Below are 22721 nucleotides of genomic sequence, written 5' to 3'. Positions count from 1 at the left end.
TAGGTTAGAAGTACTGGGAGCTTGATAACAAACTTTTATAAATAAACACAAGTAAATAACGAATGATAAAGGCAAATGAATCTCCTCGGACTCGAGCCGAGGACTACTTCTTTATTATTTCTACTTTTTCCTTAAAGATTACACTTTCTCAATTTCTTTCTTAGCTACCGCCCTTTCTTTGGCCTTTACCCCCTTTTATACTTCCTTCCTTGATATTTTTTGAACAGTGACTAGAAGTTTCCACCTCACTGTTCAGAGGCCACCTCCCCATAAATGCGGCCAGGGAGGTAGGTGCAGAGCCTTTAATGCGGAGGTGGCAGCCTTTACTCTTGATATTTTCTTTAATAATGGTGCATCTAGAAGATTCAGGATGTCCCCTTTTATCCATTAGTCTTTCCAGAGTTGTGTCTTTGACATTTATAACAAAATCTTGAATTCTCCTGGATCTGTCTGAGGTGAAACTCTCCCTCGGCCGTATCCTCGGACCCTCGGCGTATGGGCCAACTCATAGAGTTTAATCCTGGAGCAGGTCGGCCCTCCATGTTACAGCCCAAAGGTCCATATGCCCATTTGGGCCCTTTTACTCCCCACAATAGCCCCTCAAAACTCTATTTTTCATCATCCGAGGAGAAAAATAGGGTTTTGATCCAATGAACACTTCCTCCACACTTTCTGTAAATAACCAAACGTGTGAAAACCGTTCTGCGTTCCGGAGGGTGACACTTGGCGGTTTTAATTTCAAAAACGCGCGCATTTATTACTATAAGTTACACCTTGTCCCCCACGTTCAACGGTGAGATGGGCATCCAACGGTATTCATTATTCCATGAAAATTTGGGCGGGATAAACATAATTTCGAGGCTGCTTTCTGCACACCGTGACGCTTCGGGAACCTGCGCCTTCATTTAATTCATCAGGGACTAATCCCATCAAAACATCAGTAAACATACTTTACCCGCAGAAAACCGTGGAACTCTGCACAACTTAAGATTCGTAAGTTTTTTATTCTCCCTTTATTAACCTTTTCTCCTCGGATCTTGTCCTCGGCTATCCTTGTAGATATTTTCCCTTTTAGAGTTTAGTCTTTCGTCCCTCCCTGATGGAAAAATTTAAGTGTCTAGTTGATACCGCCACTGGAATGGAAGGCTTCAGAGCCAAGTATCACATTCCCGGCGATGTAGGTTTAAAATATTGCCCGGCGGAAGCCGTGGCCGGCTCTAGAAAGGAGGGAGAGGTTATCATCCCAATGATAGCCTTTGTAGAGGGTGGGATGACCCTCCCAATGAAGCCTGTAACTAGGGAGTACCTTCGCAACCATCGGTTGTGTCCCGATCAGTGCCTCCCAAACGTTTTTAGAGTTTTGGGTAGCGTCGATGCTCTAAACGAGCAAATGGGTCTAAACCTCACCTGGCACGATGTCGTCTTTCTGTACGAGTCCCACAAACTCTCCAAAGTAGGTTACTACATTAAATCGCGCTCCAGCGTCGTCCTGTCTGCCCAAATCCAACAAAGGCATGAAGGATGACTACCTGATCGTCTCTGGGAACTGGCACGACGGCCTCCATTGCCCAGTTGAGTGGGGAGATCCAGGTGCGACACCTTAGGATTAACCTCCCCCCACACAAATTCCTCTAACACTCACAAAAAATGCGTATTCACCTGTATTCACGTTTATTTAGGTTTATTGTGTGTTGTGTGAATCTGACCATGTTCGTTTGCTTTGGTGCCTTTCTTTGCAGATAAGCAACACGTGCGCCCACGCTTAAGCCACTGCAACGTTGCAGATCTCAACCGAGTACTGCGCTCCGAGGTGTTTGTCAGCGAGGACCTACAACTCAGGGCTGCTCATCTGATTCTGGGGTGCACTCCCATTTCTTCGGACTTCCAGGAGATAGAAAACGCCATAGTCGCGGGTGACCGAAGGCGAAAGAAGATAAACGTAGCCCGGCCCCACTTTTTGGACGACCACGATCTTCCTGACAGCCCTAACACCATACTGTATTTACAACCGATCGCTGTGGTCCCTCTAGCTACACACTCCCAGGCAACTATTGTCCCAGAGGAGCAAGTGTCTTCTTCAAACACGCTAGACGAGGAGATAGAACAGTTCCAACTTGAAGACACCGAAAGACCTCGAGGGAACCAGTTCGTTGTACTCTCTGACGAGGAAGAAGAAGCCACTGAGGCCTCTGGAATTGCAGGATTAGTCGTTGCCCAACCAGAGGACGAATTCGAGGAGGATATGGACAGGATGAAGGGTCTCCTAACCAATAGAGTTGCGAAGGTTGTTGAGAGAAAAACGGGGGGGTCCCAAGCTCTTTCATCCTTGCCACCTCCCCCTTCTCCAGCTGAGCCAAAACTTCCTGCCGAGGATCCCAAAAAGAAAAGAAAGGGGGAGGCTGAGGGGACAGGCGGCAAGGAACCAAAGAAACCGCGACAACAACCGCCAGCCGTTCAGCAGCAGAAGCTGGATAAAGGCAAAGGCAGGGCCCGCTCAGTTGAAAGCGGGGAGATCAGGAACGAGACCGAAGTGCGCCGAGCACCGGCTGCCTGGTCTCCTGACTTAAGGCTGGACGGTGCACCTATCTCCTGCCAGTCCAGTATCAAGGCGGTTCAACAAGGCCATGCCCACCACTTGGCCGAAGTGTTGGAGCGCCCTCTTCTGCTGCCCAAGGACATGGAAACCTTGGAAAAAATGAGCCAGCCACAACTATTCCTCTCTTTAAAAAGGGATTTAGCGCTGGTAAGTTTAACCCTTTTAGGAAGATTCCACTTTTAACAATATCAGATTATTCATAAGTGCCTTGCTATATTTGACTTCCTCGCACTTTACTGCAGGCCATTCAAGAAGTCTTCGTAGCCGAGAAATTTATAGAAGACACTCGAAAGAAGGCCAGAACTGAGTTTGAAGTCAGGCTAGAGACTGAGAAGTCCTTGGGCACAGCCCTTGCTGAAAATGAGAAGCTTACCTTGGAGGTGGTTGAGCTAAAGAGAGAGAAAAATGGGGCCGAGGCGAACCTAAAGACCATGAAGACCCAGATAGAAGGGCAGCACAAGCTTCTTCGTGAAAAAGATGATGAGCTCTCCCAAGCCCAAAAGGAGCGCTCAGATTTGGAGAAGGAACTTGCGCGAATGAAGGAGGAAGCCGGCGCATTCCATCGTTCTCTAGAAGCCACCAAGCAGGCGAGTTATGAGGAAGGGGTAGCGGTCACCGAGGAGCAACTGACAGAAGCCTTTGCGGCCTTGTGTCGGGAGTACTGTCAAAAGGTCTGGGGGGAAGCTCTGAACGTAGCAGGAGTTCCTCTATCCTCGGATCTGAGGAAGTCCGAGAATGTTCGGCTTCCCCTGGAGATACAGGAGATTGAAGAGACTCCTGCTGCTACTCCTACTCCTGAAACAACTCTTCCTGCTCTTCCTCCCATGGTCCCGAAGCTAATTTCAGATCCTACAGAACCTTCGGGTTCCAATAAAGAAAAGGAAGGAGACGGGGATGCCGAGAAGGACCTGAGCCAGAATGTGGAGTCCAACGTCCCTCCAACAAAGGCAGCAGACAAAGGAAAGCAAGTGCTGTCTCCCTTTGAGCTGGAGTTGAGAAAGACCGAGGCCACCAGCACTTCTCAGCAAGACCCCCCTCCAAAAGCTTAGGACCTAGCTTAGGACTTCTCTTTTTCCATATTTGAATTAAATATGTAATGTATATTTGAATGATTAATGAAGAACAATTTCATTTAATTCTCACCTATGTTGCATCCATTTTACTTTATTCTTTTTGTATTTGTCATAAAGATTGCCATTAGTACATAGTCAAAAAGGGACAGAACAAACAAATCTAACTCCAAGTATTACACAATAATAACTTCCACGCAGTCATTCGCATGTTTTAGTATTAAAAACTTAACAGCAGATGACATGGTTGAGATATTTTAAACAATGCCTTGGTAAAAAAAAAAGACCTCATATAACGGTTAAACGCTTATAATGTGTGGTTTTGTTTTTAGTAGGATGTAAGATCCGAGGACCATTCCTTACATAAATTTGCTTAACGCTTAAAGATATAGAACTTCAAGATCCGATCTAACAAACAGTAAGGCACTAATTTCCAGACGCAATAAGAAATTAACTTTAATCAAGTTTGCGGTCCAAGAACAAGACTTAACCAAGTTGCTGTTTGATTATTTAGATCAGTAACTTCAAATATTAATTTTTCCAAAGTAGGAGGCCCGAGGACCCGGCATAACTAAGGTTCTGTTTAACAAATGACAGGACATCAATTTTCACAAGGTTTGTGGTCCGAGGACTACACTTAACCGAGTTTCTGTTTGATTCTTAGGAATAGTAACTTCAAATGTTAATTTTCCCAAAGTAGGAGGTCCGAGGACCCGGCATAACTAAGGTTCTGTTTAACAAGTGACAAAATATCAATTTCCACAAGGTTTGTGGTCCGAGGATGACACTTAACCAAGTTTCTGTTTGATTCTTAAGGATTGTAACTTCAAATGTTAATTTTCCCAAAGTAGGAGGTCCAAGGACCCGGCATAACTAAGGTTCTATTTAACAAGTGACAAGATATCAATTTCCACAAGGTTTGTGGTCCGAGGACGACACTTAACCAAGTTTCTGTTTGATTCTTAAGGATTGTAACTTCAAATGTTAATTTTCCCAAAGTAGGAGGTCCGAGGACCCGGCATAACTAAGGTTCTGTTTAACAAGTGACAAGATATCAATTTCCACAAGGTTTGTGGTCCGAGGACGACACTTAACCAAGTTTTTGTTTGATTCTTAAAAGTAGTAACTGCATGCGTCAGAGGTACTCATAACTTTGAAATGTTAACTGACAAAAGCACATTTTATTAATAATAATACCTTCTAAGATTATTTACATTCCATGGGCGTGGTACAATTCTTTCATCTAGGTCAGCTAGCCGATATGACCCTATGCCTGCTACTGAAACAATGCGATAGGGGCCTTCCCAGTTGGGTCCTAGCTTACCCCAAGCTGGGTTCTTAGAGGTGCCCACAACTTTTCTTAGCACAAGATCACCAGGTGCAAGTGGCCTTAGCTTCACGTGGGCATCATATCCTCGTTTTAGCTTCTGTTGATAATAAGCCATTTGGACCATAGCTGCCTCGCGTCGTTCCTTAAGTAAATCAAGACCTTTCTCCAGGAGTCCCTTGTTATTCTCTGGGCTAAAAGAGCTCGTCTTTAGGGTAGGAAAACCAGATTCCAGAGGTATCACTGCCTCGGCTTCATAAGTCATAGAGAATGGCGTTTCTCCAGTGGACCTGCGCGGTGTGGTCCGATACGTCCACAGAACATGAGGGAGCTCTTCTACCCATCTACCTTTCGCATCGTCCAACCTCTTCTTGAGCCCGTTGACTATGACCTTGTTAATGGCCTCGGCTTGTCCATTTCCCTGAGGATAAGCTGGGGTGGAGTACCCATTTATGATACCCATGTCACCGCAATACTTCCTGAAAGCTTTGCTGTCAAATTGGACACCATTATCTGATATAAGTGTATGTGGTATTCCAAATCTAGTGACGATGTTCTTCCACACAAACTTCTTGGAATCAACATCTCTAATGTTTGCCAAGGGCTCCGCCTCGACCCATTTAGTAAAGTAATCCGTTCCTACAAGCAGCCATCTTTTGTTACCTGCTGCCCTCGAAAATGGCCCCACTATGTCCAATCCCCACTGTGCGAAGGGCCAAGGACTGGAAAGGGGGTTAAGAACTCCTCCAGGTTGATGGATGTTAGGGGCGAACCTCTGGCATTAATCACATTTCCTAGCGTAGTCTTGAGCCTCCCTTTGCATATTGGGCCACCAATAACCCTGAGTCAGAGCTCTGTGGGCCAAGGACCTTCCCCCAGTGTGGCTGCCACAAATCCCTTCATGCAGTTCTTCCAAAAGTACTTCCGTTGAGTCAGGGTGTACACACAGCAAGTACGGTCCTGAAAAGGATCGTTTATACAGTTTCTGATCCTCGGACAACCAGAAGCGTGGCGCCTTTCGACGTATCTTATCTGCTTTCGATTTGTCCTCGGGAAGGATGTCATTCTTAAGAAAAGATACGACCGGGTCAATCCAACTAGGTCCAGGCCTTACTAGATGGATGCGAGCCACATTGATGGGGGTAAGAGTTGGCTTTAACAAATCCTCCACAAGGATAATCCTGGGCAAACCCTGAGCCGAAGATGTTGCCAATGTGGCTAAAGAGTCTGCATGGGTGTTTCCACTCCTAGGAATGTGAGCTAAGGCAAATGAGTCAAATTCAGCTTACTGACGTTTGACCTGGGCCAAATATTCCTGCATTCTGGGGTCTCTAGCCTCCATGGTCCCCATGACTTGGCCGACCACTAACTGAGAGTCCGAGAATACATGGATTTCCCTTCCACCCATCTTACGTACCATCTGCATGCCTACCAAGACTGCTTCATACTCGGCCTTATTGTTAGTAGCCGAGAAAGCCAATCTTAAAGATTTTTAGAAGACAATTCCTTCAGGGGACATTAGAACAAGTCCAACACCAGACCCTCTCTGATTAGCAGCCCCATCCACATACACTTTCCAAGCCGAGGGCACTGCGGCCGTGATCACTCCAACTGATTTTCCATCCATGTGTGCTTCTTTTAGAGTTTCTTCTAGCAATGGTTCAGTAAACTCTGCCACTAAGTCAGCGAGGACCTGACCCTTCACCGAGGTGCGAGGCTTGTATTTAACGTCAAAAGCCCCCAGGATGGTCCCCCACTTTGCTATCCTGCCTGAGTAGTCAGCACTACGTAGCACTGCCTTGAGGGGCAATTGGGTTAGGACAACCACGGTGTGGGACTGGAAATAATGAGGAAGCTTTCGCGTGGCATGAACTACGGCCAAAAGTGCTTTCTCCAAGGGTAGATAATGCACCTCGGCTTCGTTTAAAGATTTGCTAACGTAGTATATCGGCCTTTGCACCCCGTCATCATTCCTTATAAGGACCAGGCTGACCGCATGGACAACCACTGCCAGATAAGCAAATAAGACCTCGTCCGCCTCGGGACGAGACAAAATGGGCGGCCGAGAAAGATATTGCTTGAGTTGTTGGAAAGCTAACGCGCAGTCCTCGGTCCATTGGAACCCTTTCCATTTGTTCAACAACTAAAAGAAAGGACGACATCGGTCAGCCGACCGAGATATAAATCTGTTCAAGGCGGCAATCATTCCGGTTAATTTTTAGACTTCTTTTGGGTTCTGAGGAGGCTGCAAGTCCTGAATAGCCTTAACCTGTGTTGGGTTTACCTCTATGCCTCTATGAGTGATCATGTACCCCAAAAATTTTCCAGACCCAACGCTGAAAGAGCATTTTGAGGCGTTAAGGCAGCTTATACTTTCTTAACACCTGAAAGGTGTCAGCCAGGTCTCTCACGTGTGAGGGTATTGTTTTGCTCTTCACCACCATATCATCCACATATACTTCAACGGTCTTCCCCAGTTGCTGTTCAAACATTCTAGTCATCATCCTCTGGTAGGTAGCCCCAGCATTCTTCAAACCAAATGGCATGACCTTATAATGATAATTCCCCGTTGGAGTAATGAAAGCAGTCTTCTCTTGATCCTCCAATGCCAAGGGAATCTGGTGATACCCCTGGAAGGCGTCCAGAAAACTCATCCTGGGATGTCCGACAGTAGCATCCACTAGTTGATCAATACGAGGCATTGGGAACGAATCCTTGGGGCAGGCCTTGTTCAGATCAGTAAAGTCCACACATACCCTCCATGTCCCATTCTTCTTTTTAACAACAACAGTATGGGCCAACCACTCGGGGTAGAAAACTTCTTTGATAGCCCCAGCCCTCTTAAGTTTAAGAACCTCTTCCTTCACAGCCTCAGAATGTTCTCTAGAAGATCGCCGAGGTGGCTGCCTTCTCGGAACAATAGCTGGGTTGACATTTAAATGATGACAAATGAAGCTCGGATCAACGCCTGGAGCTTCATAAGGATCCCACGCAAAAACATCAATATTGTCCTTCAAAAATTCTAACAATTCCATCTTCTCTTGGTGCGGCAAAAGTATACCGACTTGAAAGAACCTCTCTGGGTCTCCGGCTACTGGAAAATTTTCTAACTCCTCACAATGTGTCTCCTCTCCTGTCACCATTCCGGATGAATCAGGAGCTATTAACTGCTATAAGTCTTTGGTGAGTAAAGCCGAAGGCTCGGCTTCTGTCTGATGCAGTACTGCTGCCGATATGCACTGCCTGACCACCGATTGGCTGCCGAGAATTTCCTAAACAAATTTCCCCGAGGGGAATTTAACTTTAACATGCAAGGTAGAGGAGACAGCTCCAAGCACGTGCAGCCAAGGCCTGGCGAGGATGGTTGTATATGGAGAGTACGCGTCAACCACAATGAAATCCACCTCAACCGTTTCTGAGCCGGATTGAACGGACAAACGGATCTGTCCCTTCGGCACAACGGCTCTCCCTTCAAAGCTTATAAGCGGCGAATCATAAGGAGTAAGATCTTCCAACTTCAACCTTAACCCCTTAAATATATCAGGGTACATGATATCTGCACCGCTGCCCTGATCTATCATCACCCTCTTCACATTGTAATTCCCTATCCTAAGCGTAACTACAAGGGCATCGTCATGGGGCTGGATAGTCCCTACCTTATCCTCGTCGGAAAATCCTAAGACGGGCAAAGTGCCCTTCATCCTTTTCGGCCTGCTGCCCGCATCCTCGGCCTGAGAATGGGAAACCGCCATCACCCTAGTGGGACCTGAGCCGGTCCTACCAGGTGCAGCGAAGATAACATTGATTGTTCCCAATGCCGGCCGAGACGAATTGTTCCTCTGATTGTTGGAGCCGGACTGGCTGCCCTGACCAGTAGGTTGACACAAGTGCTGCTTCAGTTTTCCTTCACTGACAAGCTACTCCAAATGGTTCCAAAGGGTCCGACAGTTCTCGGTAGTGTGGCCCACATCCTGATGGTACTGACAAAAGAGGTTCGGATTCCTCTTCGCAAGGTCTCCTGCCATCTTACCAGGCCATTTGAAGAAGGGTTCCTTACGAATTTTCTCCAACAACTGATGCACTGGTTCTCGGAACACAGTGCTCACGGCTTGAGGTGCTGCCCAGCCGAACTGCCCAACGTAATCTCTCCTCGGCCTGTTGTTGTGGTACCTGTCCGACCTGAAATCCCTTCTCTCCTGCGGGATAACCTTCTCCTTTCCCTTACCTTGCTATTGGTCTTCCTCCACTCTCTTATACTCGTCAATACGGTCCATGAGGCGACGTACACTACGGACGGGCTTTTTAGTCAAAGACTTTCTCAGGTCGTGATTAGTAGGAAGACCTACCTTAAAGGTATTAAGCGCCACCTCATCAAAGTCACCATCTATTTCATTAAACATCTCCCAGTAACGGTCGGAGTATGCTTTCAGCGTCTCCCCTTCCCTCATGGTCATGGATAACAGCGAGTCCAATGGCCGGGGTACTCTGCTACACGTAATGAACCGCGAAGCAAATGCTCGAGTAAGCTCCCCAAACGAACCTATAGACCCCGCTTTAAGGCCGTTGAACCATCTCATAGCAACGGGTCCCAGGCTAGAGGGGAAAACCTTACACATCAGGGTCTCGTTGTGAGAGTGCACCGCCATCCTCTGGTTAAAGTGACTCACGTGCTCCACCGGATCAGTCCGGCCATTGTATATGGTAAAAGTGGGTTGAGTAAACCTCCTGGGAAGCCTTCCATTCCCAATCCTCCGTGTAAACGGAGATTTGGAGAGTTGGCGCAACGCCCTACTCATAGCATCGTTGCCTAAGCCCCTAGAACGAAGCTTCTTACGTCTGCGAGTTGGCTGGTCGTCCTCCTCACCGGAGGACGTTGCACTGGTGGGGGAGCACGACCTTGAGCTATAGCCACCTCCCCTATCCTCCTCCGAGGAAGAATTAGACGAGGACGATGAAAACCTACGTTTAGCATGGTGCAACTTCCTCTTCAAACGATTGATTTCCCTATGCATGGACTCAGAACCCTCCTCGTGGGTAGTGCTACCCCCACCATGAGTATGGCTAGCCCCTGGGTATTCTGTGTGGACGCTTCCTTCACGATCCCTTCAACGTTCAAGACGCTCGAAATGATCCTCCGGTTGTGATCCCTGTGACTCTGCATGATGAGCACCTAAGCCTGCCATAGTATCCCTACCTCTTCCAGACTAGATCTCCCACAGACGACGCCAATTGTAAGTGCACAATTGCACCTGGACCCAAAGAAGATTATGGGCTCAGGCCCAATGAGCCTTGAACAATAAAATTTGTAGAGTGTGGGCTTGAAACCTAGGTTAGAAGTACTGAGAGCTTGATAACAAACTTTTATAAATAAACACAAGTAAATAACGAACGATAAAGGCAAATGGATCTCCTCGGACTCGAGCCGAGGACTACTTCTTTATTATTTCTACTTCTTCCTTAAAGATTACACTTTCTCAATTTCTTTCTTAGCTACCGCCCTTTCTTTGGCCTTTACCCCCCTTTTATACTTTCTTCCCTGATACTTTTTGAACAGTGACTAGAAGTTTCCACCTCACTGTTCAGGGGTCACCTCCCTATAAATGCGGCCAGGGAGGTAGGTGCAGAGCCTTTAATGCAGAGGTGGCAGCCTTTACTCTTGATATTTTCTTTAATACTAGTGCATCTAGAAGATTCAGGATATCCCCTTTTATCCATTAGTCTTTCCAGAGTTGTGCCTTTGACCTTTATAACAAAATCTTGAATTCTCCTGGATCTGTCCGAGGTGAAACTCTCCCTCGGCCGTATCCTCGGACCCTCGGCGTATGGGCCAACTCATAGAGTTTAATCCTGGAGCAGGTCGGCCCTCCATGTTACAGCCCAAAGGCCCATATGCCCATTTGGGCCCTTTTACTCCCCACAGTAGTAACAAGTATATATACAATAAAATTCAGCAAAAGAAGAAGTAAATATAAAATAAAGATCAATAAGATGTCAAATTTATATTGCAAAAACAACTCTTCTACTCTTCCAAGCCTTCAAGGGGCAAATAACATTTAAATAATTTAAAACCACGCACATTATGTGATAGTATTAGACTATTAGTACCTATCAGCTTAACTGAGCAGGGCATTTGAGAAGGACATTAGTAATAGCAAGTAAATGTAAAGTAAAATTCAGCAAAAAAGAAGAAGTAAATATAAAATAAAGACCAATAAGATGTTAACTTTATATTGCAAAAAAAACAACTCTCTACTCTTCCAAGCCTTCAAGTGACTAATAAGAGCATCAACCTTTATTTATCTCAATTCTATCATATTTTACCATCTAAAAAACCACTTTATCAATTATACAATACCATTTTTCAATACATCCAACATCCCAACTTTTATTTTTCTATTTTACTCATTAAAATAATATATCTTCACAATAAAATATATTTTTTCCTTTTTTGTTTTTTCCCAATTTTATCCTTCTTCTAGAATCCTCCATTCCTTTATTTTTCACATTCTTCCAGACTCCTCCTCCATCATTTAAATCAACCCAACTCCTCCATCATCATTCATCCATATCAACCCAGATCGGCGAAACTGGAAAAAAAAAAAAAACCATCACACCGATCACAATGCCATAGCCACCACAACACCGATCACATATACCAGCAAACCTAGAAAAAAAAAAAACATTAACACCCATGCCGATCACAACGGCATAGCCACCACAGCTCCACCGATCTCGCCACCCACCGATCTCCACCACGCCGATCTCCACTGTTGTCAACACCTACGTTGATCTCGTCAAAACCCACGCCGATCTCCACCATTCTCAGTCACATCACCCACTTCCGCTAAGCAAAATCCAGCCAAATCAAAATCCAATATCAAACCCAGCAAACCCATCAGAACAAATCCCCCAAACGCCAACCAAATCTGATCCAAACGCCGAAAACCCATGAACAAACCCACGCCGGAAACCCATGAATAACTCACGACCTCCACGCCTCCACCACAGAAGCTGATTGAGCCTCCATGTCGTTGAAGAAGAGAGAGCAAGAAGAAAGGAGAGTAGAAAGAGAGAGAGAAAGATAATGGAAATTATGTTATGTAGAGAGAAGACCAAACCTAATAAAAAATAGTTTTTTTTTTTACCATTGAGCTACAGTGTGATTCTACATTTAGAATTGCACTGTAGCTCAATTGTTTTTGTTTTTGTTTTTTTGCAATAGTTGTATTTTACAACTTTCAATGGAGATGTCTTTTGGGCCTGAATTGTATATAAATTTGGAATTTGGCATACATTTGGGATTTTTCCCATTTAATGCTGATGCTCTAACATTTACAATCCTTACGTGATTCACAGACAAAATTCATGAAAGGTAGTATCATGTTGTACGTGATTTAACGATTCGAGTATATATATTAGTTTGCAAATATTTATAACAATATGGTCCACATCCCACAGGACCCACACCCAGTGCTTTTCTTACAATAGTTGGATCCAAATATCTTTTCTTCGTAAATGAGCAAAAATTGCATGAGCCCACGTGTTCAATCTCATTTTTAGCTAGTGACGGAGCTAGAATTTAAGTTTAGGAAGGGTAAAATTAAAAGACAGTATTAAAAATGTAATTAATTTGAAAATTTTAATTAGTATTAGTAACAAAATAAAACAATTTTACTTAGTGAAAAGGGTAAAAAGGTAAATGGGTCAAAATAAAAATCAAAGAGATTTGTTATCAATAGTGTTAATGAGTGTTTTGTTACCTTTTATTTTCTACTGATACTTTGTAGTTAGTGTGGACGTGAAGTGTGTTTTGTTTTTTTTCTATTTCAAGTGGGACAAAGAAGCAAACTTTTGGCATGATACAGGTAGAGTGAAGAAACTTTTAGAGGAGTCGCGTGCTGGGGGTGGTCAATTGCCCCTCCTCGACCCCCTGACTCCGCCCCTGTTTTTAGCAAAAAATATTACGCTTATAATATTTTTACAATAAACCTTAAATAATATTAGTTTTAATTTGAGCTTAATATTAAAATTACTATTTTATTTATAGTAAAAATATTGATAACGTATCATTTTTAAATTTTCTTTCATACTAATAAGAAGAGTTTTCCCATAAAATTAAAAAATAATAATAATAAAAAGTTTTCCCCATAAACGAAGCAGGCATGCCAAACTCACCAATGAGCGCAAATAACGTTCAATTTTCAAATTCATGCATTTTAGATTTGAATGCTTCACTTCCATCCAATTCCAATAGTGGCAAAAATGTCCCTTCATTGCTTGCCCTTAACTCATTCAACTTTTTGTTGGAACGAAAATGAGTGTAAAATAATTATGTTTTAACTTTTAATTCTCATTAAAACAAAATTTTAATTGTCATTACTCGCTAATTATTCTCATAAAAAGTAAGAATTAAATGATTTGATAACCTTCATGTCATGTGCGTAGCCTCCCCCCCTAGTGGGCCCGTGACTGCATACCACTACCGAAATCCAACTGGGAAACAGTAACCAAAACTAGCATATTACTTTTAGGGTCGGTTTGTTTAGTTTATTTAATTATTTAATTAGATATACACTAATTTTTAAAATTTTAATTTTTCTAAGTATAATTATAATTTGATTAAAATACATTTTGACCCTTAAAGTTTGTGATTTGTTTTTTTCATTTTTATCCTTTATATTTGATTTGTCTTTGCATTTATTTTTTACATTTCAAAATTTTCATTTTGATTCTTTCAAATTTTTTTATTATTTTTAATTCCATTCTTTTTATGTTACAAGATTTTCATTTCCATAAAAGATTAAAATGAAGGTTTTAGAAGGTAAAGAGTCAAATAGAAATAGTATACTAAAGAACTTAGAAGAATCAAAATAAAACTTTTAAAACATAAAATATTAAAATGAAAACATGATATTTTAAAAACAAAATAAACAATAAAAATAAGATAATAATTTACATTCCAACCTACGAAGAATCTGTAGCCAAAAAAAAAAAAAAAGCAAAAAAGTAAAAATCCATAATGTACAGAAATTTCCATATTGTGATTAAATTTTAACAGTACATTCCAACCTACTCCCTATAACAGTAGTGATATCCAGTCGAGAAGAAAGACGACGTCGTTTGACCTCAAAAAATGTGACCGTTATTTTAAAAATGTTGATAAAGACACCTCTTAATCAAAAGCAGCGAGTAGAGTAAAAACACACACTCCCAGCGAGTTAAAAAAAACAAAAACACAGTGTTTTTGTTTTTCCTCTCTCTCTCTCTCTCTCTCTCACACACACTCCACTCCTCTGCTCTCTCTGCCACCTTCTCTGTACAAGCTTTGGCTCTATTCTCCTCTCTCTCTCTCGCTTTTCATGCTCTCTCTCTTTCTCTCACATACCCTCCTCACTCACACATCTGGGTCTCTTTCTCTCTCTCTCTCTCTCTCTCTCTGAAAAAAATGGGTTGTGCACAGTCAAGAATAGACAACGAGGAGTCAGTGGCACGATGCAAGGACCGGAAGAATCTCATGAAGGAAGCGGTGGTGGCTCGCAATGCTTTTGCTGCTGGCCATTCTGGCTACGCTATGGCGTTGAAGAACACCGGCGCCGCCCTCAGTGAATTCGGCCACGGCGAGGTTGAAGACCCACTTCACCAAAATGAGAATGATAACGAGCTTCACAACCAGCCATTAGAGCCAGCTTCGAAACCGCCTCCGCCTCCGCCTCCGCCCATCGATGACAGCCTTCTTCCGCCGCCTCCTCCGCTGCCTAACTTCTCTCCTAGCCCAAGTCCCATCAAAAGGAGTGTCACTTTGCCTGCTAATGCTAATTTTAAGGGTCCGAGAAGGGTTCGGAGAGGAAGAGATACCATTTCTATAGCTGAAGAAGAGGAAGAAGAAGAAGAAGAAGAAGAAGAAAATCATGATCATCATCATGGTGATGATCGTGATGGGGGCAATGTTACCAGCAGGGCTGTTAAGAGTAATGGTAATGGCTTTGCTCAGAAAGAAGCGGTGCCAGGGACGCCGCCTACGCCGGAATTGAAAGGAATGGCTTGGGACTTTTTCTTCACGATGAATATGCCGGGTTCGACTTTAACCGAGGAGGATGTAGGCAATACTGAAAATGTGGATGTGGGTGTGGCCCAATTTGGGGAGAATGTGGACGTGGGGCCTGATATGGGTGTGGAGATTGAGCCTAAGACACCGGAGAAAGTGGAGGTGGAGGAGGAGAAGGTGTATGAGGAGAATAAAGAGGAGAAGCAAATCGAGCACGCGAAGACGGCCCCTCCTGAGTTTAGGAGAGTGGCAGCGCAGGGATCAAGTGTTCGGTTGAAGAAAATACTGAAGGACCTTGATGATTATTTCTTGCAAGCCTCCGAGAGTGCACAAGAGGTTTCCAAAATGCTTGAGGCCACTCGCTTGCATTACCACTCCAATTTTGCTGATAATCGCGGTAATCCCTTCTTTCTTCTTCTTCTTCTTCTTCTGTTTCTCCATGCTACATTTGTCAGTGGATAGTTACATCTTGAATGTGTGTTATGTTCGTTTAAGTTTGTTTAGCAATGGGAATGATTTGAAATTTCAATGTGCTACATTTGTCATTGGATGGTCACATCTTGAATATGTTGTTATATGTTTGTTCAAGTTTGTTTAGCTAAGGTAGTGATTTGAAATTCAATGTGCATTCATGATGTGACATTCTCCAAACTCTTATGTGTCATACTTGAGGTTCTGTCATGTTAGTGTTAATTAATTGGTGAAGTTGCATAGACACCCTTTACCTTAATGCTTCCAAAGCGTGTGAATGTGTAATGTATGAAAAATTTCAAAGCTCAAAGTAAGCATAGATCTACCCAATTTTATAATTGTGTAAGATCTCACCCATGTTTGGATCACTTGGGCTTTACACTCTTTAGAGGATCCACATCAACCTCGAATCATTTATTGCTTTTTGTCGTTTCAAAAGTGATAAAAGTCCAAAGCCAATGAACTTTGGCTCAACATAGCTCTTCCACCTCCCATAGTAACGGGATGGAGGGTAAGGTCGTGGCACTTCAAGACCTACCTACCAGGTGCACGTGTAACTTACCAATCAAATAATTTTTTTTGGAGAGAAGTCCAAAATGCTTCCCATGGTGCCCTAGTAAATCTGAAGTTTTAGCAATCTTGAGTTACAATTTTCAAATATCTTGCTGTACTTTTTTGGTTACTGTGTGATAATTGCAAAATTCCTGGGCCAGGCAATTGGGAAAATGGTTGATCTGCTTTACTTTTTTTTTTTCATTTGCCCCGGTATTTGTTTTGTTTTATCCCCCCCCCCCCCCCCCCCCCCAAACAAAGCTGATGAACAGATTACCAACATAACATTCTTTGAAAATTGCAGGACACATAAATCATTCTGAAAGGGTCATGCGTGTCATTACATGGAATAAATCTTTCAGAGGTATATCCAATGGTGAGGCTGGGAAGGATGATTTTGATTCAGAAGAATACGAAACTCATGCCACTGTTTTGGATAAGTTGTTAGCATGGGAAAAGAAACTTTATGAAGAAGTCAAGGTACACTGCCTTGTTTTCTTTGATTTCATCTGTGTTTTTTTTTTTTTTTTTCATCTCTTTTTGTAAGACTTGTGCACATGAAGCTTTTTAGCTCCTTGTATGATTAATGTAAAATGGTTAATGTGTACTTTTCTGAAACATAGCTGTGCAGCGCTGATAATTTTGATTTTATGGGTTAATTAATGTTGTAAAGTTATTACCCGTGCTGAATCTTATTGAAGTTTGCATTGTGTTGACAGCAAGGTGAGCTAATGAAACTAGAGTATCAGAGGAAGGTTAATCTGCTGAACAAGCAGAAGAAACGTAGTGTGAGTGCTGAATCCTTGGAAAAAACAAAAGCAGCTGTAAGTCATTTGCATACAAGATACATAGTTGACATGCAGTCAATGGATTCAACAGTTTTGGAAGTAAATCGTTTACGTGATGAGCAGTTGTACCCAAAACTTGTTGCTCTTGTTGATGGGTAAGCTTTTATTTTCAAAAAAGTTACTGAGAAATCTTATTATTGCTTTCTTCCAATCAATTTTCCCCACAAATTTTTTATTGCTGAGCTGCACTCTTTTATCTTTATGATATTTTTGGTTATGGAGCAGGGGCCTTACTCGAGCTTTTGTACAGTGAATTAAGGTTTATGAATGCCAAAAGATTACTCCATATTTTCTAGTGTGGTTGCTTTTGCACTTTTAAATTACAGTTTGGTTCTTTGACTCTGATTTACATTGGATTTTTGTGAAGTGTACCAAACTCCTGGTTGGTAGCTTCCCTTTGTTTTCAGTGTAGAGACCACTTGCCAATATGCTCTGTTTCTACTCTAGGTGGTAACTATATTATATGCTCCACTGGCACTGCTTTTCAATCTTATATCGTATTTTGAAGCTTAGTTCTACAAACATCTTTTCTGGCCTTTTTTATTTTTTTATAGAAAAAGATAAAATAGATATTCAGAAAGACCATTCTTTGGCCTTCACCTTTTCCCCTCTATTTCATCACTCACACCAAACTGGCCTGGTTGGGTTTCAGCCCATTAGGTCAGTTTGAAGGCTTGTACGGTCTGTTTGCACTTACCTTCACAAGTCCCACTTGACCTTTTGGCTTGCATATGCTTGGAAATTGCATGAGAAAAAAAAAAGCTTGCTCTTGTGCTGTGGTTATTATTGTTTTAAGGCCCTTCCAACTTTGTTATATTTAAACAGCAATAAATTAATTATTAAGGGTGTACTGTTTTCAACTCACATTGCCTAAAGTGTCTTCCTACTGTGGCCATTTTCCTGGATATATATGATTGTTTTATGTCCATTTGAGCCCGTCAGAACTTAATGATGATAAATGCTAATTTTTCTTGGCAATGCTGTGGTGAGAAACCTATGATCTTTGACATTTAAGATATCGTGAAAATCGTTCTGGGTTGTTTTAGTACGTTCCATCTTCTAGTTGATTCTGATATTGCTCAACCAGAAAAGGTTATTTTGTTCATGTATGATGCAGTGCCATATCTTGCCATCCTCTTCAATCACACTCAATATGCTATCTAGAAAACTTGTGCATATCTCATAGAATTTGGTTTTTAATCCATCAAAAAATGTATTCCAAAGGATCAGATTACTAGGATTTCCATTCTATGGTCACAAACTATTGTCTTATATTTATCGTATAAGAAATTATTTGTTCCTTTGAAAGCAACTTGATCATTTGTTTTTTGATAATGGAAAGCAACTTCATCATGATCATTAACATGATATCTGCTCCACAGGATGGCCAAAATGTGGGGAATTATGTCCTCACATCATAAGGACCAGCTGGATATTGTTACAAACCTCAAATCCCTTGACATTGCACATGAACCCAGGGAAACATCCAAACACCACTATGATCACACCGTCCAACTTTGGAATGTTGTCCAACAATGGCACTCTCAATTTGAGAAGCTCATAACTCATCAAAAACAATACATCCAATTTCTTAACAATTGGTTAAAATTAAATCTGATCCCCATTGAAAGCAGCTTAAAGGAGAAAGTATCAATCCAACCAGGAGTACAGCATCCTCCAATCCAAGCCCTCCTCCATTCTTGGCACAACTATCTTGAAAAGCTTCCAGATGAGCTTGTTAAATCTGGAATATCCTCCTTTGCTGCTGTGATAAAAAGCATAATAGTTCATCAGGAGGAAGAGATGAAGCTAAAAGACAAGTGTGAGGAGACTAGGAAGGAGTTCTTACGCAAAAACCAGTCATTTGTAGAATGGCGTGAGAAGTATTTGCAGCGAAGGGGCCCTGAAGATATGGATACTGAAAGAGGTGAAGATCCAAATCACAAGGATCCCCTCTCAGAGAAGGAATTTGTGGTTGAGAGCTTGAGGAAGAGATTGGAAGAGGAAGTTGAATCTCACCGAAGACATTGTCTTCAGGTGAGAGAGAAGTCACTGGTTAGTCTCAAAACTCGTTTACCTGAGCTCTTCCGCGCCATGACAGATTATGCTCATGCCTGTTCTGACACTTATGAGAAATTAAGGGATGTCACGCAGTCACACAAAATTAATGGTGGCGCTTCATGAGATTGTCTAAGCTCTGTTTTTGTAGTGATGTTTATCTAGTATATCTTTCTCAGCTGTAGTTTTCCAGAGACACTTGTTTTATTTTGTGATGTGATGTTATGTCTTTTGTTCTTGTGTGGAAAAAATCTTACTGTTATATCTAATGGAAGCCATTCACGCAAGCATTTGCACAGGTAAGCATTTTTTATTCTGATGGAAGTTACATCTATTTTTGTGGTTTACTTCAGTTCTTGTTCATGAGTGCTGAAATGGTTTGCAAATTATAGAAATCCTCTTGAGCGCTTTTTCTTGTGTGTTTTTTCAGTGGTTTTTGTGACATCATTGCTTATGACTTGGTAATTGGTATGAACTGGTGTATTGAAAAAACAAGCTTGGGTCTCAGGCTCTTATATATTCGACGTCAAATATATATATATATATATATATATATATATATATATATTTTTAGTAGAATATTTTCAGTTGAAAACATTTTTAGAGAAAGCAACCTAATTTTTGGTGGGTGGCTGTGTTCAAAGTCTCTAGAACGCATTTCCTGACATTTGGCTTATATATAAAAAAGTAACAAAATGTCCTATATTTTTGTTCATGTTAAATAACTACTCGAATTCATCACTTTAGGATTTAAAGAATATTTTTATCATTCTAGAGATTTTCAAGATATTTTTTGTCATTTTAAAGGTTTCGAGCATATAATAAAACTCATTCCTATTTAGGTTATCAATTATACCATACAGTTTCTAGAATCGACATCACCAGTGAAACATTTCACAAACACCCCCAGGAAGTGACTCTGAGACACCTGAGAATACATTTAACAACTGTCTAATGTTCTTTTCTAGAAATTGAAAGAAATTAATTGACAACTCCAACAGAAAAAGCAATATCATGCCTTGTGCCCTGAGAGTATACCTTAAACTACTAAAAGCTGATTCATAAGCCACTTTCTCCGTTCTCTTTGTTAAACTTCAATAATATAGTACTGATGGTTGCGTTGCATCATGCATGTGATAATATTTTTAGAGCAAGACGTAGGTACAATATTTAGATATTATTTCTTAAGTTTTTCTTTTAAGATTCTACTATGTTGATTTTTTCTCATGAGAAAGAAGTGTATTTTTTAGTTAAGTAGCTAGCCACATAGCTGAATTTTAAAAGGGGAATCTAAGTAATAGCATCTAAGGTACTGTACCTAAGTTTTGTCTATATTTTTAAGGTGGTCTCATTAACTTTATTTTTGCAGTTTGGACTAATTTAATAAATAGTAATGTATTTTATAATAATATATTTATTTTTTATAGTGACAATCACAAATGTAATATATAATTTTTGTTGTACTAAAATAAAAACAATATAATTTTTTTAGGAATTCAAAAGGTTGAGAAAATATTAATTTTTTAATAAAAAGTATTTATAACATTTTGTGTACCATAAAAAAGTAACTAAAATTTGGAAATGATTTTTTAGTTAAAAAAAAAAAAAATTTCAAACCCAATTTTTTCTACTGTGCAATAAAAAACACAAAGAAACGTATCAAAAAAATTTATAAAATTCAAAAAAACTACAATTCAAATAAAAAGAAAGGGAAAAATAAAACTCACATCAAACTCAAACTCATTCGGCCAAACATGTAAAACATTTCAAATGTGATGTCATCAAGCCAAATATTCAATGCATAATCAAATTCAAAACTTTTGCCCTATATATATTATACATAATGATTGTAATCAAGCCAAATACTGTGTTAAGACTGTCATAATCTAATCTAACATCTAATCCAATATGCTAAAAATGAATAGATAAATAAATAATTTTAAACTCAAAATTGAATTTGTTTTCTTAAAAATCTCAAAAAATACACTAATGAGATAAGGAAGATGAACAATACAAAATATTCTAAATGCTTAAAAACAATTACTCACGCATCTAAAAACATCATATAATAAAGATATAACAATTTGGTGCTAATTTGTTAAACAATATATTTATAAACAGTGAAAGGAAACTGCACAAATACCATCTTCTGCAAATGTACTAATTGTTTTTCATCATACTGTCCAAACTATCCTGCTGTTTTTCAAATTAACTAAAACTTGACAATAACACAATATGGACATATTATAATATAATTTTTCCTCCAAATTTGGTCAACAACATTAAAAGTATTTAGTGTTGTATATAAAATGATAAAAAAAAAACTTGCATCAAGGAACACATATGAGTTAGTCAATAATAAGACAATGGATGTACAAAATTCATAAAAAAAAAATCCAACAAAAAATGAAAAAAAAAATGAGAGAGAGAGAGAGAGAGAGAGAGAGAGAGAGAGAGAACCTTTTTGTGTGGGAAAAATATGCATAAAATGGGAGAGAGTGAGAAATTTATAGTAAGAGGATGAGAATAAAAAGAGACAAAATAAAAGAAGATAAATGGGTAAAATTAAACGTAAAGTTAAAACCTTCTAAGAGGAATATGTTTAAACAATACCTTTTTTTTTTTTGAGAGAAGTATAGACAATACTTAGTTATAACATTAACATTAAAGTAGATAAATATGTAAAGTTAAAACTGCCTAAATGAATTTGTAAAGTCAATATATTTAAATATTTAATAATGTCAAAAAAATTAAAAGTAAAAATAAATATGAAAAAAAATAATGATGTGACAATGACATGAAAGATGAGGTGGCTTAATAGGAGTGTAGAAACAATAAAGGCTGCTCTTAGGCTTTTAGATATAGATAAGACCAAGAGGTCATGAATTCAATCACATGCCAACTAATCTCACATCTCATTTAAATCTTTATGAGTTAGGCCCTACTTAATGACAGTTGAAATGACCCACACATTAAGCATTTGAGACAATTAATAATTTGACACTCTTTATTGCTGAAACTTAAGGGTGTGTTTGATTGGGGTGAAAACTGGGAAGATGAAAAATAGGAAGAGAAAAATAGGGTGAAAAATGACATTTTTTACTATTTGGTTAAGAGAGGGAGGGGGAGAGAAAAGTGGTGGGGCCCACAAGTTGCTCTCCTCTCCCTTCAAAATACAATCTCTCCAAATTGGAGAGAAAATTGGAGTGAAAAGTGAAATTTTTTTTTTGACAAAACTATCCCCACTTTTTTGGTTTTTTTTTTTTTTTAACGTGGGAAGGCTTTTTTTTTTTTTTTTCCTCTTTTAACTTTTTCACTGTAACGTTGGTTTTTTTTTTGTTTTGTCAGGGGTGATTTCTTCTTTTCTTTCTTTTTTTCTCTTAATTTTAATTTTTATTATTTTTTAAGAAAACACTTTTGGATGATTTCTTATGCTATTTTTTGAAATGTCCACTTTCATCTATACACAATTTAAAAAAAAGTTTAATGTATTATTTTCTCTTTTATTTATGAGGGACATGATGGTAAATTTATAAAAATCTTATTTTTAACCAAACCAAAAAGTTTTCCATCCCTCTACTTTTCCACCCTCTCAACCAAACACAACTGAGGAAAACTAAAAACTTTTCTATCCTCCCACTTTTCCATCCTCCCTCTATTTTATATCCTCCCACTTTTCCATACTTCTAACCAAACGGACCCTAAAACTGCTAAGATTACTAGTATTACCAACACCACCCTAAACTCTTTCTTA

The 22721-nt window shown here is 40.3% G+C and overlaps 1 protein-coding gene across 1 annotated transcript; it reads left to right on the top strand.

Annotated features, from left to right (window-relative positions):
* The first annotated feature begins 14276 nt into the window (after window positions 1–14276).
* LOC142611611 (protein ALTERED PHOSPHATE STARVATION RESPONSE 1) lies at window positions 14277–19236 on the top strand. The gene is made up of 4 exons (XM_075783697.1): window positions 14277–15435; window positions 16366–16541; window positions 16781–17004; window positions 18292–19236. Exons 1-4 carry the CDS (start codon window positions 14439–14441, stop codon window positions 19091–19093), a joined length of 2199 nt encoding a protein of 732 aa, XP_075639812.1. The 5' UTR covers window positions 14277–14438; the 3' UTR covers window positions 19094–19236.
* Window positions 19237–22721: the final 3485 nt, after the last annotated feature.

Source organism: Castanea sativa, chromosome 10 (assembly GCF_040712315.1).
Source record: "Castanea sativa cultivar Marrone di Chiusa Pesio chromosome 10, ASM4071231v1".
NCBI lineage: Eukaryota > Viridiplantae > Streptophyta > Magnoliopsida > Fagales > Fagaceae > Castanea > Castanea sativa.
Note: the sequence above shows the minus strand (reverse complement) of the source record. Positions and strands in the feature narration are given on the sequence as shown.